The 16752-nt window shown below is 42.5% G+C and overlaps 1 protein-coding gene across 2 annotated transcripts in view; it reads left to right on the top strand.

The window, feature by feature from the left end:
- The window catches only part of LAD1 (ladinin 1), a 147209-nt gene that overhangs the window by 108039 nt on the left and 22418 nt on the right, over nucleotides 1-16752 (top strand). For both annotated transcript variants that reach the window (XM_068269457.1, XM_068269456.1), the window contains exon 12: nucleotides 4572-4731. In XM_068269457.1, coding sequence (XP_068125558.1) covers nucleotides 4572-4731 — 160 coding nt within the window. The remainder of the gene's footprint in view (nucleotides 1-4571; nucleotides 4732-16752) is intronic.

Genomic DNA, 16752 nt, shown 5'->3' with positions numbered 1-16752 from the left:
AGGGGGCAAATAGTTTTTCACACCACTGTATACAATTTCAGAATTACGCCATATAATCATCAGCCCTGTATATATATATCCTATGAGCCTGGGTGATGCTCGTTGAAGCATGCTTTTACATTCTGCATCTTCGCAGGAGTGTGTTACAGCAAAACTTTCCATGCCATATGCCTAGCACCATCCATCCATGTCTTCATCATATCATCATATTAGTATGAATTTCCAGAGATGACGTGATGCTTTATAGGGAATATGAAAATAAATGCCCAGTCACAACTGGCTTGTCTCTAGCTGTGTTTAACTCATCTACTCCCCTAGAATAATATACTTAAGTCCCTGGCTTAAATCCGGGCCAGGTTACTAAATACATGGCATTTTTATGTTCTTCCCATGTTTGCATGGGTTTCCAAAGACTGCTGAAGCACAGCCAAGGTGGAAGAGAGCAGTCTATGACCGAACAGTCGTAGACTGCTAACGGGGAAGCCAGCGAGGCAACGCGCAGATCGGCGGGGGAACTCTATTAGACCCAGAGCCATCCCTCTCCTTAGATCTGTTTTTTTAATGTAAAAATCGCTTCAGACTCCCTTTAATGGGAACATTAAACTATGTCTATAGTAGGAATTGGAATATTAGCTCCCCCTTGGGCAGTAAGGCTTTGTTCACCTGGTATCCAGCTCTTGTTAGAGCTGCTTCTGCCAAGCATCTAGCATGGGCGCGGCAGTCCCAATGCGTTGGCAAGACATCCGGCCTGCTGCATGATGTCATCCAAACACAGGCCAAGTGTAAGGCTCCCTCCTGTAGTGTATTCTGTCCATTGCAGTGGAGCTGCAAACGGACAGTTCTGGCTTATCTGCTTGCATTCGGTTGTTCATTTGCAATGGGTCTCATTGTCATTTGCAATCGCTCTGCACTTCTGGGCAGCTCAGGATGCTGTCATCATTTCACCAATTGCTTGTTGCAGCTGATCTGCGGCCAGATAGCCCTGGATTTCCTGTATGCATGTTGTTACATAATACTGCATGTATTTCTTATGGGAGTCCTTTGCATTCACAGCCAGCTAGCAAATGGTAATCAAGCCAGCTCAGGATTGAGTGATTACCATTCAGCTGTGTGGAAATTTGCATACTTGCATCCATTGGCTGAGGCCAGCATAAAAGTCTGCCTCCCTTTTCTGACCCCGCCCGACATAGCGTTCAGCTCTCTGAATTGTCGTTGGGTCTATGCTGTGAAAGTTGTTATTGTAAATGTATAATGCCTTGCTCTGTATTGTCATGTCTGCTGGATGTTTGCTGACCTATAGTTAGATTCTGCCAGCACCACGTTGGTGACTGGTAGTATTCCTTCTAGCCTTGTTCTTGAGGACGAACTATAGCAGCGGTTGCCATTAGTTTGCTCCTACCCGTTAGTCTTGTCTATCTCAGTGTGAATGTCGTCGTTGCTAAAACAGCAATTAGATTGGCTGAGCATTCCGTCTGTCTGTCTGTTGTCTGTCTTGTTAATTATCATTACTTGTGCTTTAGCTAGATAGTTATTTGAGAGCTACATTTCATATATTGCGCATCAGCACGATATATATGTACTCTAGTCAGTCTTGTACTTTGTAGTTATTCATAATATTCTAGTAATATTATTGAAGTAACATCTATTGTAATATTGTATTGTGTACCGACCTTTACCCGCTTCTCGACTACGAATCTGCCTAATCCTTCCAATATGACTGACATCTGAATTAACGTGTATGATCCAAGCCTGTTACCGACTATGTCTGTTGTGTATTGTATCAAGCATCTAGCCTGATAGGAGGCCCAGAGCTGCAGTTGCTCTGGGCAATCTTGCTCCCTTGTTCATTACTCCTGTGTCCATCTGTGGAGCCTCTTCCATTATCCAGCTACTTAGTCTTGTTGCGCTGGGTGGTCAGAAAGTATGACACCCCAGTATTACACCAAGGCTATTGTTCTCCTCCAAACTCTCCTGCTGCATTTTGCGCCATGCTGCTATCTCTCCACCCCCTTCCATGCAGGCTCGCAATGTGTCTGTCCAGCACTTGGCCACAAATTGTCTCCTGAGGGTTCGAATACTGATCCCTGTGGGCGACAGTCCTCTTGTGTTATCGTGGCTTTAGTGGCATGGCTATACATCCCCTGTAAAGTGCTGTGGAAGATCTCAGCAATATATAAAGACAAAATGATAATAACAAACAATCACATTAATTCTTCACAGTACATTAGTATGACCTACAGTAGAATCTCGTTATAGTAAACTCTAATATAGTAAAGCTGTGGATATAGTAAACTCAGTCCTCAGGTCCCAGCAACTGACGAGACAAGACAAATTACATTTATATTATTATTATTAATATTATTGATTTATAAAGCGCCAACATATTCCGTGGCGCTGTACAAAGTAAATAAACATGGGGTACATAATACAGACAATGGTGTACACTAATATAGAAGATACATAATTAGTGACAAAATACAAAAATGATACAGCATACAGAATACAAAATACAGAAGTGGTAATGACAGTGATACAAGTAACATGATGAATAAAATGTATAATGATTTCCAAGACACAAAAGGGGGAGAGAGCCCTGCCCTTGCGAGCTTACAATCTAAAGGGAATGGGGGGGGGGAAACAAGAGGAGGGGTAGTATACGATAAAATATATAAAGGCAGTGTGTTTTAGGATACCTAGTAGGAGTGCAATTTGGTCTTAGGACAAAGGGAAGTGGCCTAGGGTAGCGCATATGCTTGTCGGAACAAATGAGTTTTTAGAGAGCGTTTAAAAGTAACAAAGGTTGGTGAGTGATTCTGCATGTATGTGGCGTTCAATTAGTTTGGATGCAAATGGGAGAAGTGAGATTGGGCGGTAGTTGGCGAGTGTGGGAGGATCTAGGGGAGCAGGAAAAAATGGCGCACAGCTCCACCGCAACATTATGGCGCCGTCAATTTAATGTAAAACGCTAATTAGCGTTTTGAAGTTGTAACATTGTTATAGTGCAGTGGTATAGTACTGAGCTGTGGTTGTATTTTATGCAAGGGGCAGGTTCGAATCTAGTCAATGATCTTTTTTTAATTATTTTCATTTACTGATATATGCACTGCTATCTGAGTATTAATAAAAGATTAGTTTAAAAAATACTTTTTACGAAGACAAAGTTTTGTGTTTTTAATATCCAGCTGCATGCATAACATATGCAAAGGAAGTGGGAAGGCAGAATAAAGATGAGAGTTTGCAGGCAGTAACTCCGTGTCTCCTTCTTCACCTTTCATACGATATTCAGCTGGGATATCAAAAACACAAAACATTTACTTCATAAAAAAGTATATTTCAACTAATCTTTTAGCAATGCCAAATAGCAGTGGTATCTATCAATTAAAGAAAAGAAAAAAAGTAACGTGCAGATTCGAACCTGCAAAAATTTCTCCAGAGCCCAGTATTTTACCACTATGCTATTGTTCCTTTTTCAAAGCCTGGCTTAACAATGCTTAAAAATCCTTTTATAACACTATGCTGAACAGCACCATCTACTGGTTATCAACTTGACTGCAAATAACACAGGCAGCCTGAGTCTTATGAAAACGGAAAATTACGTTCTGAAGTCTAAAACGCTAAATAGCGTTTTAAGGCCGTTCTGAACCGTGCGCCATTTTTTCCAGGCGCCGCTTTTGACTGTATGCGGATCTAGAGATGGTTTTTTAAGTAGTGGTGTCACAACAGCCTTTTTGAGTGGCGACGGAAAGATGCCAGTGGAGAGGGACAGGTTAAATAGCGATGTTAGTGCAGGCATGAGAGATGAGGATAGGTGCGGAATGAAATGGGAGGGAATAGGATCCAAAGAACAAGTGGTTAGATTAGCTTTGGATATTATAGAGGAGAGAGAATGTTCAGAGAGTGGAGAGAAGGCAGTTAGAGAGCAGTCAATGAGAGGTGTGGAGGTGGGATTTATATTGAGCTTTTTTCCCGGTAGACTAAAAGCGCCAGAGCTGCAGCCACTAGAGTGTGCCCAGTAGGCAACAGCAGTGTTAGGGAGTCTTGCCCAAGGTCTCCTCACTGAATAGGTTTACTGAACAGGAAGAGCCAAAATTCAAACCCTGGTCTCCTGTGTCAGAGACAGAGCCCTTAACAAGTACACTATCCAGCTACTAACTGCGTCTATAAAATGTACTGTATGACCAATTCCGATATAGGTAACCTCTGATATAGTATATACTATAAAGGGATTCTAGTGTGTAACGTATTTTGTGTAAATCTAATGTTTGTACATTATCTGGATTTGGGACAGGTTAATTGTCCCTCTTCCTCTTGCCTTTAGGTTTCTTTTTAGAACACACAATTCTTTCCAGAGGACTCTCACCATCATACATGAATCTGCTGATGGCTGGTTTAGTAATGTGGTCACCCAAATGTGATCCACTTCTGGCCAACACAATAGTGGCATTTATTTAATTCTGGTCAGCTGGATCACATTTTTTTTATTGAATGTTATTCATTGTTACTGTACTGTAGTCCTAGCAAAAGCTGCATTCTCAAAAAAGTGGTATTTACAGTCTTTTGTGTTTTTAAAGTTCTGTGAAAATCCCTCGCCGGAGTGACAGCAGTAGTGGTATCAGAAGCCCTCCACCAGTGCCAGAAGCCATACAGGAAGAGCCTTCACAGGAGACGAAAGCGGCTGACTCCGAAGTCTTCATTCAGCCTGTGTCAGCCACAAGCCAGGATAGCAAACAAGTAAGAACATTCTGAACACAAAAATATCAATTCAAGTACAATTTTCTAGGTCTGCGGCACAAACAAAGCTCGATGATATAAATCAGTCCTTATTGTGAGCTTTATATTAACCACTTGCCGACCGCACGCTTATACCGTGCGTCGGCAAAGTGGCAGCTGCAGGACCAGCGACGCAGTACTGCGTCGCCAGCTGCAGGCTGATTAATCAGGAAGCAGCCGCAGGCTGATTAATCAGGAAGCAGGGGCTCCGTGAATAGCCTGCGGGCCACCGATGGCGGCTCGCAGGCTAAATGTAAACACAAGCGGAAATAATCCGCTTTGTTTACATTGTACGGCGCTGCTGCGCAGCAGCGCCGTAAGGCAGATCGGCGATCCCCGGCCAATCAGCGGCCGGGGATCGCCGCCATGTGACAGAGGACGTCCTGTCACTGGCTGCACAGGACGGATAGCGTCCTGTGCAGCCCGGATCACTGGGGGGACAGGTAGGAGAGGGAGGGGGAGGGAATGTCGCCGCGGAGGGGGGCTTTGAGGTGCCCCCCCCCGCAACATGCCACCAGCAGGAGCGATCAGACCCCCCCTGCACATCATCCCCATAGGGGGGAAAAAAGGGGGGCGATCTGATCGCTCTGCGTGCCCGCTGATCTGTGCTGGGGGCTGCAGAGCCCACCCAGCACAGATCCCATCAAACAGCGCTGGTCCTTAAGGGGGGGTAAAGGGTGGGTCCTCAAGTGGTTAATATTTATCCTCTAAAGTATTACTTAACCCTATTCCATAGAGCCAAACTAATCCATGCCATGCACTGATGAGGATCAACCAATCCGAAACAGTCTGTATGCATGTTGGATTATTATGGCTCTGTACAAATGAACAAGCTGACACATCATTGCATTCCAGCGGTTCTGGAGGTGTGTTTAGCTTCTAAGGGCAACAATGGTTAATTTGCATATATTCAGCAGTGATGCTCTGGGAGACATCTCAAGCTCACTCCAACCTGAATTATCGCAAATTATTTCTGCTTTAAGAAAGAAAACTTTTGTTTTCTATACAGATGGCTAATCTGGTGTTTAGATGAGCTATTTTGCCATTACAACTAACACAGGGTCCCCTATATCAATATAAGTAGGAAGGAGCAGCACTAAAAAAAACAGCTGAAGTGAGAGGGAGATGGTGGCTGCCATATTTTTTTTTTCTTCTTTTATTCAAGAAGAAATTTATTGAAGTGCAAAAAGGAACATTATAAGTATAAAATAATCATAAGAAAGCTGAAAATTATGCAAAGACATATGAACAAGCATAGAAATAAGAACATAGAAGGGTAAATCCATGTTATGTGATGACATTACATAACATCTTACAAAAATGACAATGTAAAAATAAAACTGAACAAAACAGACCAGTCTCACAATCATCCCACAACTTAAATCCCATGAAATCTGCACAAACGAGAGAGAAATACACATATAAATGGCAAAACTATAACAATCAACATCTGGATTAGGGTTAAAGAGTAATTATATAATATAGTAACTAAGTAAAAAGACACTCTATTTGCTGGAGCTGGGAAAAAAGGGCGCAGGCAGCTAGTGGACAAAAAGGGCGCCGCCATTCACTCCCATAATAAATAACATTTAATGGGCGCCGAGCAGGAAAAAAGGGCGCCGGAGCTAAATAAAGTTTACAAACGGCGCCCGGAGCTAAATAAAGTTTACAAACGGCGCTCCCGGAGATGTTTAATGATTTATAACTGAGCTTGTGGTGATTTACGTTTATAAAATGCACCCGTGCCGAATAACGTTTATGAAAATACTAAACATATTTATCTTATTTAAATAATTAAAACATTATTTAAAGTTTTATCCCTTACTGTTTGTAAAACATTATTATTCACAAAATAAAGTGATCAGTACGTAACGTAAATTGCAAAATATTTTTTGCATCCACAATTAGTAAAACATTATTATCCACATAATAAAGGGGGGTCTTAGGTTTAGGCACCACCAGGGGGGTCTTAGGTTTAGGCACCAACAGGGGGGTCTTAGGTTTAGGCACCAACAGGGGGGTCTTAGGTTTAGGCACCAACAGGGGGGTCTTAGGTTTAGGCACCAACAGGGGGGTCTTAGGTTTAGGCACCAACAGGGGGGTCTTAGGTTTAGGCACCAACAGGGGGGTCTAGGGGTTAGGGATAGGTACAGGGAGGGTTCTGTGTAAGAGTAGGCTTAGGTATAGTTTTACTAAAATTTTAGTAAGAATTACTAATGTTTTACAACACTTATTACGAACGTAGTTATATTTATATCATCGTTTTAAAGAATATTTTCAGATTTTATTATAAGAACAAACCATAAATGAAGGTTATTCACAATAATATACAATTATAACAATTAAACATATATTATTGTTTTTTTAATAAACGTAATTATAAGTTTAACTTTTGAAACAGGGAAGATTAACGTTTTCACAATTTCCGATTTCATAAACATTATTTAATGATTTATAATTTTGTTAAACATTATTTGTAAACGAAATATAGCACACTATTTTTATAAACCCTATTAATGATTAATTATTATTTAGAGTTTACACCCCGCGCCCTTTTTGTACGTACGCCTATTTGCTTACCTCTATATACCAACCACTCTTCCAAATAGGCTGCCATATTTATTTCCTTTTAAACAATCCAAATTGCCTGGCTGTCCTGCTGATCCTCTGTCTCTGATACTTTTAAATACAGACCCTGAACAAGCATATGCATAAGTCTGACTGGACTAGCCACATGCTTGTGTCAGGTGGCTGATTTAGATACTACTCATGCATGAAAGATAGCAGGACTCCAGGCAACTGGAAATAAATATGTCAGCCGCCATATCCTTCTCAATTCCGTTTTCCTTTAAGATGAAATCAGTATTGCACAAAATCAATACTGCCTTTGGCTATTAAACATCTAGATTGCAACAACTGGTGCTTCAAATCCTAACCATGAATGAAGACGATGAAAGGTGAGAATTGGTTAAGGTTTTCAGTAAAGTAAGGCGTAATTTAGGAAGGTTACTATAAGAGGATAGCTTAAAGTAACATTCATTTATAGGTTAGGAAGTTAGAGTTAACGCCCATAAAAGGGTTAGCATTAGGGGGAAGAATAGGCTCAGGCATTAGGAAGGAGTTCATGTTAGGGAGGAAGTTAGGTATCAGGAAGGATTTAACATTGGAGTGGTAGGTTAGGGTTAGGTAGGGCATTGAGGTTAGTCTACAGGAAGAGGAATTGGTGATATGGGAATCAGTTAGGCTTATGTGCTGCAATGGCGAAGGATGCACCATTGCAGAACCAAAGTAGCAAAGTATTGTATTGCTGATAGTTTGCTTATTGGAAGCCTTCACCCACTCCAAATCCTTGCCTATTCTTTTTGAGGCTCAGTACGAGTTTAGGTGGACTTGAAGGAGAAACTGTCCTTTCAGCTACTGCTGTGAAAGTTAAACTGACCCTGAAATGACATGTAGCTTGATAAAATAAATATGTATGTATACTACCAATCATACTTCAAACTAACCGTGGTCCTGTTTTGTGCTTTAAAAGATAATACAATTATTTGCAATTGATGAAGTGGAAGTCATTCATACTCCCTGATAACCAATTAAGAGTCATACAACTTCTGTGTGACTGAGCCAACATTACTTTTAGGGTTTTTTGTATATATATATATATTTTTTTTTTAACAGTATTACAATCTTTTCGTTTATTGCCTTGTACTGTATATCTGTAAATGCTTCTTTTATGTACATGCTTTGTTCAGTGTTTAGTAATATCACATTATTAGTCATCTCCATACTCTAAATCAATGCACAAATCTACAGAAGTTGCATGTGTTATTATTATTATACTTTTATATAGCACTTCAGCACCTTACGGAGTCCATAGCCACATCAATCATTGGTTTATATATTAACAATACACCAGTAGACTTTATGTGTGCAGGCAGTGTATGTAAAGTTTACTGTGTTTTGGGCAAATTATGTAATACGTTATGTAACTTGTGTAATTCCCTTTATACATGCTACGCCTTCGCTGCTTGTGTAACAGGCAATGTAGGTGTTGCATGTAAAAGTTGAGTTAAGCAAATTATGAAAAGCATTATTTAATAGTAATTAGCATAAAAGTCCAGTAAAATGTATGAGCGCTGCCTGCACATGTAACATTTTCTGGGGTATGGTTAATATACTCTGCTGTCCCTTATTGCAGCTCACAATCTAGTCATTGTCCAATGTCCCTCCCTATTACAGGTAGTCCCTGTTTAATGAACAAGATAGAGACGGTAGGTTTGTTCTTAACCTGAATCTGTCCATAAGTTGAAACATAGTGTCATATCTGTCCCCTGTACCCCATCTGTGCCCCCAGTGTCTCCTCTGTGCCAGCCCTGTTCCCCTGTGCCCCTTTGTGCCCTTAGCATCCCCCTCTGTTCCACCTCTGCCCCCCCCCCCCCCCCCCACTGTGTCACACTTCTGTCCCCCTGTGCCTTTTTCCATCCCTCTGTGCCTTCAGTGTCCCCTCTGCCCTCTTGTGCCTTCACTGTGTTCCTCTGTGCCTCCTTTTGTCCCCCTTTGTGCCTCCTACTGTCATCAAGTTCCACTTTCTGTCCCTATTTGTGCCTCATTCCATCCCCTTGTGCCACCTTCTGCCTACTTTCTTGCACTCCCCCAGCCCAGTGTGTAATGAAGAGTATAACACAGCAGAAGCGCTGTGCTCTTACCTCCCTGCTGAAGTCCACTGATGTGCCACCATCCTCTCTGTTTACTGCCCTCTCTAGTGCCCGGCATCTTCTCCTGTAGCGAGCAGGAGGCAGAAAGGGAAGAATACACAACACTGGACTCTGACAGGGAGATGAGAGAAGTACTGCTTCTGCTGGCCATACTCTGCATTACACACTGGCTAGAGGAGGGCAGGAGGGGGTTGTGCACCAGAACAAGGGGGAGGTGCTCCTTCCTTCTCTCATTAAGTGACGGGAATAGTGGGCCATTCATATCGTTGGGTTGTTGGTATCTTGGATGTTTGTGTCTTGAAAACTTGCATACAGAAAAAAGTATATGAAATGTAATATCTGTAACGATTGGTGTCAGCAAAACAGATTTTCTGATTATTGGTGATCTGCAGTATCACCAATAATACAGATGCTATACCTGATAATGTGGTGATCTGCAGAATCACCAATAATGCTAGTATAGCCAGACACAGGACAACCAATGTGAGATAGTGTTTGGTGCAACAGTAATGAGGAAGAGGAGATCTCCCGAGGAGCGGGTGACTCAGACAGTACTGCAGCCAATGATCACCTGAGGAGCAGGTGATTCAGACTGTACTGCAACCAGTGGACACCTGAGGGGCAGGGACCACTGACTGTGCTTCAAGGATGATCACCTGAGGAGCAGGCGATTAAGACTATACTGCAGCTGGTGGACACCTGAGGAGCAGGTGTTACAGACAGTGCTGCAAAGGCTGGTCACCTGAGGAGCAGGTGATTAAAACTATACTGCAACTGGCGGACACCTGAGGAGCAGGTGTTACAGACAGTGGTGCAGCTGAGCTTCACCTGAGGAGTAGGTGAATGCTACTACAGATCCCTCACCAGTGGCTAGGCCCACTGGTGAGGACAGGAAGGTCAGACAAGCAGAGTAGGCAACGTACGGACAGATAAAGTACAAAGACAGAGGGCTGATTCAGTGTTAAGTTCAGGCAGAGTCGGCAACCGGAATCAGATGGGCAGAGGTACAGAATCAACAAGCAGGAGAGTAGTCAAAGGAAGCAGAAGGTCATAACAGATAATACAATGCAATTAGTACTTTAAGCTATCAACAGAATCTGGCTAAGTGTGGATCCCCAGCTCCAGCTGGTTCTAGCACACTTTGGGATCTGACTAGGGTCTGAGCGCTAACACGTAGCATTCGCAACAGCAGACACGGGGCAACTGACAGACTAGTACTATATATACAGAGATGCCCCGCAGCGCCGCCCCAATCACTCAGCCAATCCAAAGTACCGTTGAAGTCAGCTGACTTGGTAGATCAGCTGACTCCCCTTCTATTCGCATAAAGGTCCTGTCGCCTGGCGCGCGCGCGTAGCCCTCAATCTATGTGCAATAGAAGGACCAGGCAGAGCAGCACCATGTAACTGTGCTGCAGAGGCCGCCGGCTGATACATGGAGATAGCCGCCATGCCGCTTGCCTCTGCGGCGGTATCTCCGCTATCTATTACAATATCCTAGTGGAAATACGCATTTTGTCAACATTTTTTTTCATCTAGATGTGTATAGTGTGTTGCATAAACCTTGGTACAGTGAGTGCCTATTATTAGGACTTAGGCAGGAGGCCACCTCAAACCTTCTGTATAGCATGTGATTTTTTGCAATGGTGGCAATTATAGTTCATTTAGATTTGTATTTTGAGCATAAGTCTGCAGACAGTGGTATAACTACAGAGGTATTGGCACAGTGCACATTTTAGGCTGCCCTCCCCCCCCCCCCCCCTTCCAGCACTGTATGTATAACAATCACATGATACAGACTACCACTACGTGAAAAAGGTGTAAGCAGAGGGCAAGGAATGGTTTATTAATGAATACTACTCTTCAAAGCACATAGAGGTGACCATTACCACTAAAGAATCAATAAAGAGCTAAAGCAGTTATTGGAGGAGGGTCTCCTAAGGGGCCCTGGTCCGGTCACAATCTTTGCTATGTCACTGTTTGTAGACAAATGAAACCCCGACCTTCAGTTCTGTTTTCAGGATGGCTTGAGAGAACATGGGTGTGATTGTACAGGTGCATAGTACATTTTCCTCAACCTAATGGTTCCACTAGCTGACAGTGAAAGTTGTGTGTGTAAGGCGGGCTCCAGTGGTCAAATTGGGTATTGCAAGCATATTAATTTCCATATACTGTAGTCAGTGTGTGAATATGATGGTGGTGTGTGCAATTATAAGAACATACAGTGCAAAGATTTCACTTATTATACAAGCACATATGAAGGATCTCTTTTATGTCTGCTATCAGGCATTAAACACAGCTAAAAGCAAACACCAGTTGAATTTATGTGATGTAAGCCAGATTTGACAATAGCACAGTAGATCCATTTTGACATTATTAAGCTTCCTTTTCCTCAGGCCAATTAAAAGTGCCAGAGCCGTCTATATGCCAAACTCTCGGCGCCTCTAGCTAGAGGCGCCCAGAACCTGGCATATAGATGGCTCTGGCACTTTTAATTGGCCTGAGGAAGTGGGCATAGTCCCACGAAACGCATTGCCTGTGCTTAATTATCCATTAAATTTCCTTAATTAAGTGAGTTTGTCGTCTATGAGGTAAGCCACCTCAATCTTCTTTATTTTATTGATTTTAAAGTGTTTTATATATATTGGGCACCTCTTTTCCTTTGCTGTATCAAGGAATAGAGTAATTCTACCTATCATCATTATTGATTCATTTTTATATGTGTCGTCCTGTGTGCTATCTATGAAAAATAAAAAGCATAGATGAGATGACTACTAAACAAGACAGAACAGAATGGGCAGCCACTAAAGATGCATGTATGCAAGTAACAGGAAGATCTGTATTATAACTAATTCACTCAAAGAACAGTTTGTAATAAGGTTAGGAGCAAAGCTAAAGACGCTCTTTGCGTGCTAAGCAAATAATATGTAGGAATTAATTTATCATTGTAATATGGAGATATTGCTCTTGGAATAAAATAATTTACTATAAGATGGATAATGATGAATATGTAAACACTGGGCAAAAAATAGGCCTATATTGCGAGCGTATTTGTTGTTTGTCTGATGGACTGAGACAGTGTATCCAGTCATCTTACAGCATCTGGACAATGAGCTCTGCTTTCTTGCATGCAAGTATAGAATTATTCCTCAGAAAAGCAATACATTTTGGATAATGTACTAGTAATGGGAATGAAAAGAAAATGAGAATTCCCCTGGGGATTTCAATGACCATATAAAGTTGCAAAGCTCATGTGATTATGAAGGTCAAAAGTTGAAGAAAAATCTAAACAGTGTGCTAAACTGTTCCCTGGTTCCCTTTATTACATTAAAGCTTTATGACTGAGACTCAGACTGCACAGACATCTGCTTACTGAAGCTGATGATAGGCTCTGTGTCACCTCTGAAAGGCACAGAATCTTAATGGGTGTGGTCTTTTTCCATGGACTGAGGTCTTCCTCCGACTAGTCAGTGGTTGTGTATGAGCAGTGATTTTGTTTGGCAGAAGAGAGAGCTAAGTGCAAGATCTGCATCTTTCTTTGTAGTTCAGGAAGTCAGTGTTAAGGTGTGACATCCTCTGCTTACGTTACAAAATGTGAGCTTTTCGGAGGTGAGATTGTGAGTGGTGTGCCAGGGTTGGGGGGGGGAAGGGGCAGTTAAGGTGGAAAATAGAAAAGGCAACTTTTTTTTAGAGTTGATGAGTGGGAGAGGTTGTAATGGTGTAATGGTCAGTGGATTTTTTGGAGGATGAGAGGAAGTTGTTGGAGAGGACATTGGGGTTGAGGCTACAGAGATCTCTTTGCCAATGACCAATGGCCAGGGTAGGAAGAGAGCAGGAAGGGCAGGCTTTTGAGAGCAAAAAGTAATTATGTTATGGTCAGAGAGGAGGAGGAGTGTGGGGTCCAGGTCAGTGAGTGAGGTGGAATTGTAGAAGATGAAGTCGAGAGTGTGGCCATAAAGGTGAGTGAGGCCATTGAAGTGTTGTGAGAGGCCAAAGCAGCTGGTGATGGAGAGCAGTTGAGTGGAGGTGGAGCTATTGGGTTCAACAAAGCAGGTATTCTCGGATGGCTGATTATGGAATGGTTGGAGAATTGGAGAATTGGATGTATGGGAGCCAGGAAGCAAAGTTGTCAAGAAAGAGTGAAGTGAGGCAGGCAGGTAGCCATATTCTCAGGGTTTGAAAGAATTAAGCCTCAAACACCCTTGGCATGTTGATCACACACGAGGCATGTTGATCTTCTGGGCTAATCGCTGGCTGAAACATCGGGTGGCATCAAGGGCTGCTGTACTCATGCTAATTTTTGGGTAGAGTCGGTCCTTATCGGCCACCTCAGTTTCATCTAGCGTTTGTACGAGGCTTTAGTTGTCGGGTCTAGTTTTGACATAATTGGGATCAATTTTTAGGTTTTATCTCCTCTTTTATCTTACTAAATCTCAATACATACAGGATCCCACAGACTGCTGTATCACACCACTTGCAGAGTTTTTGGTGACTGGAAGCAAAGCATTCCATGAACTATCTTGAACTGTTATGAGTACCTGATCAGGGTGGTGTTTTCTCAGAGAATGTAGGTTGTGCCCTCAGTCTGATCAGCAGGATGATGTAGAGACAAGCAGCAGTGGTAGGTCTACCCACAGAACCTGCTGTTATTTCAAATCAGTAAGGTCACGTAATCAAATTTTGACATTTGGATTTTTAGCTGTAAAAAATATTGAACACAGCAAAGGTTGGGTAGCTTGCTTATTTTTACATTGTCAGATGGTATATTTAGATCTGTTCCTGGAATTGGGCTATTTTACAACTCTTTGGGTAGCTCAATACTAGAAAGGGAGCCAGTTGTGATGATCCCCCATGAGAGGAACATGGCTTCTTGCACTGTCTGAACATGCATACATGTGTGCTTAGAAGACACAGCCAGCAGATGGCTTCATGTATCTAAAGGAAGCGTTGCCTCAGTCTGCATAGGCCCATAGCAACCAACCAAACTCTTTCAGCACTGTCAAGATAGATAATAATTAGTTACTGTTAAACAATGCAGATTCTTACCATACAAATAAAAATGCCTATTGTTCTTTGACTGCTGAAAAGAAATACAGTCATAATCATCCAGTATGGCTAATATAATTTCTTTCAGAGAATCTGCCTCGATTTGCTGTGTAGCCTGCTGCTTTCACATTCATATTCAGGCTTGCATTGTGTAAAGCTGGCTATCATTATTTGAGGTATATAGGATTCTAAAAGGCTGATTTATGAGCAATCCTGGTTTGTATCCATGCATCTGTATATGCTACTAAATCCTGAAACAGGGGAGCTTCTAGGCTAATCTGCTCCCAGGGCGAGGGTGTAAAATTGCACCCCCTGTGAGCTCAAGAATTTTATTTGTGAAGTGGTATTTAGCCCCCCGGTATAAGTAGCCAGGCATAGGTGTCTCCAGTATAGGTAGCCAGGCATAGTTGTCCTCAGTATAGGTTAGCCAGATATAGGTACCCCAGTATAGCTTAGCGAGGTATAGGTGGTCAAGTATAGCTTTGCCAGGTATAGGTGCCCCCCCTGCTGGAGCGGGAGCAGCGGCACTCTTTGGGAGGGGGGCCGACTCCTCCCTCCCTCACCTCGAGGCCCCCCTCTGTGCTCCCCCTCCATTGCAGAAATGCATGGCAGCGGGAGTGGTGTAGTAAAGACTCACCTTCTAGGCTCCATGCGAAGATCACTGCCGCCGGGATTTTCTGTGACTCCAGCCACTTACTCTTACTACTTCCTGCAGGAAGTAGTAGGTAGCCATTGCATTGGGTACGCCCTCCTCCCTCACTGTACCCCGGGCGGGCACCTGCTTCGCCCACCCCTTGAAACGGGGCTGTCCTGAAACATTGTTTAATGAAAAAACACAGTTGCTGTTCATTATTCTGATTCTTTTTCTTCTGTCTTATCCAGTCATATGAAATTCTTGCAGTTCCCTCATGCCTATTACTGATTCCCATGTGATCACCCAACCCCCTCCCTTTTAGTGACTCATGCAGTCTCCTCTCCACTCAGACAATGTGTCATCAGAAGAGAAAGGGGCATAAGTAATCATCTGATAGGCAACATGTTCAGGGCCGGTTTAAGCAACAATGGGGCCCAGAAAAAAATAAACCTGGGGGGCCCCCCCAACATATACCCCGGAACAAAAATCGGCATTAGGGGACCTTTTTTGCAGCTGGTATAACAGGGTGTGAAGTCCCAATCGGTCGGAGCTCTACATTCTGGCTATCCCAGCCTGCATGGGGGACAAGGGGTTAAAAAGTTTCAGGAGGGGGGACCCCACATAATAAAAAAAAAAAAAATTCCCACACTCTAAACATAAAAAAAAAAATTGGGAAAATAGGAAAAAATGCCAGGGATCTTCATGCAGCCATATTGCGGCTGTATAGCGATCCCTGGCCAAAGCGCTGCAGCTGCGTATAGACCCCCTGGAAACCCCGTCAGGAAATGTATTGCGCTTTCATTTGATACATGTAAAATTACACTACCGTTAGGTTTGCTACTAAAAGTGACATTTACCGCATTTAAAAGTATACTTTTTTCCTTCGAAACTTTAAAATCGATTTTCTCAAAAACTATAAGGTCTTTTTGAAAAATTGTTTTTTTCTCTTATTCCTAATGATCTCCTTAACATATCCTGCAAATTTAGGGTTTCTAGCATTTAAAGTGGATTTGCTATTAACCATTAAAGTCGGCAGGTTTTTAAATGTGTATTTCTTTTTTTTTTCCTTTGAAACTTTAAAATCGATTTTCTCAAAAACTATAAGGCCGATTTGAAAAACATTTTTTTTCCTCTTGTAGCCACTGGGGGCCCCTACAAACTCTGGGGCCCTGGGGCAGCTGGCTCCTTTGCCTTAATGGTAGCGCCGGCCCTGAACATGTTCAGCTTGACCCAACCACTTATTAGGAGATCACTATGGCACTATGGCTAGATAAAAAAAAAGAAACATGTTGTAGGTAAGAAACAAAATCCATGCTTCTTCTTACTTCTGCCTCAGGATATAATGCTGGAACCCTATGCATGTATCCAGGACATGGTCACTTTAATTGTTAACCTATTATCCACGTGCACTAGACAGATTTTACGGGATGACCTCATCACAGATGCCTATGTTTACAACTAGCTTATCTCACCTATTTTAGCATGAAACCTTGTCAAACAGTTGCAGGTGATCTGGCAGTCATATTTTGTTTCATATGTGCTCATCTACTGCCCATAGGCTGTGAAACATGTCTGCAACAATGAAAGGGAA

Source organism: Hyperolius riggenbachi, chromosome 2, assembly GCF_040937935.1.
Source record: "Hyperolius riggenbachi isolate aHypRig1 chromosome 2, aHypRig1.pri, whole genome shotgun sequence".
NCBI lineage: Eukaryota > Metazoa > Chordata > Amphibia > Anura > Hyperoliidae > Hyperolius > Hyperolius riggenbachi.
Note: the sequence above shows the minus strand (reverse complement) of the source record. Positions and strands in the feature narration are given on the sequence as shown.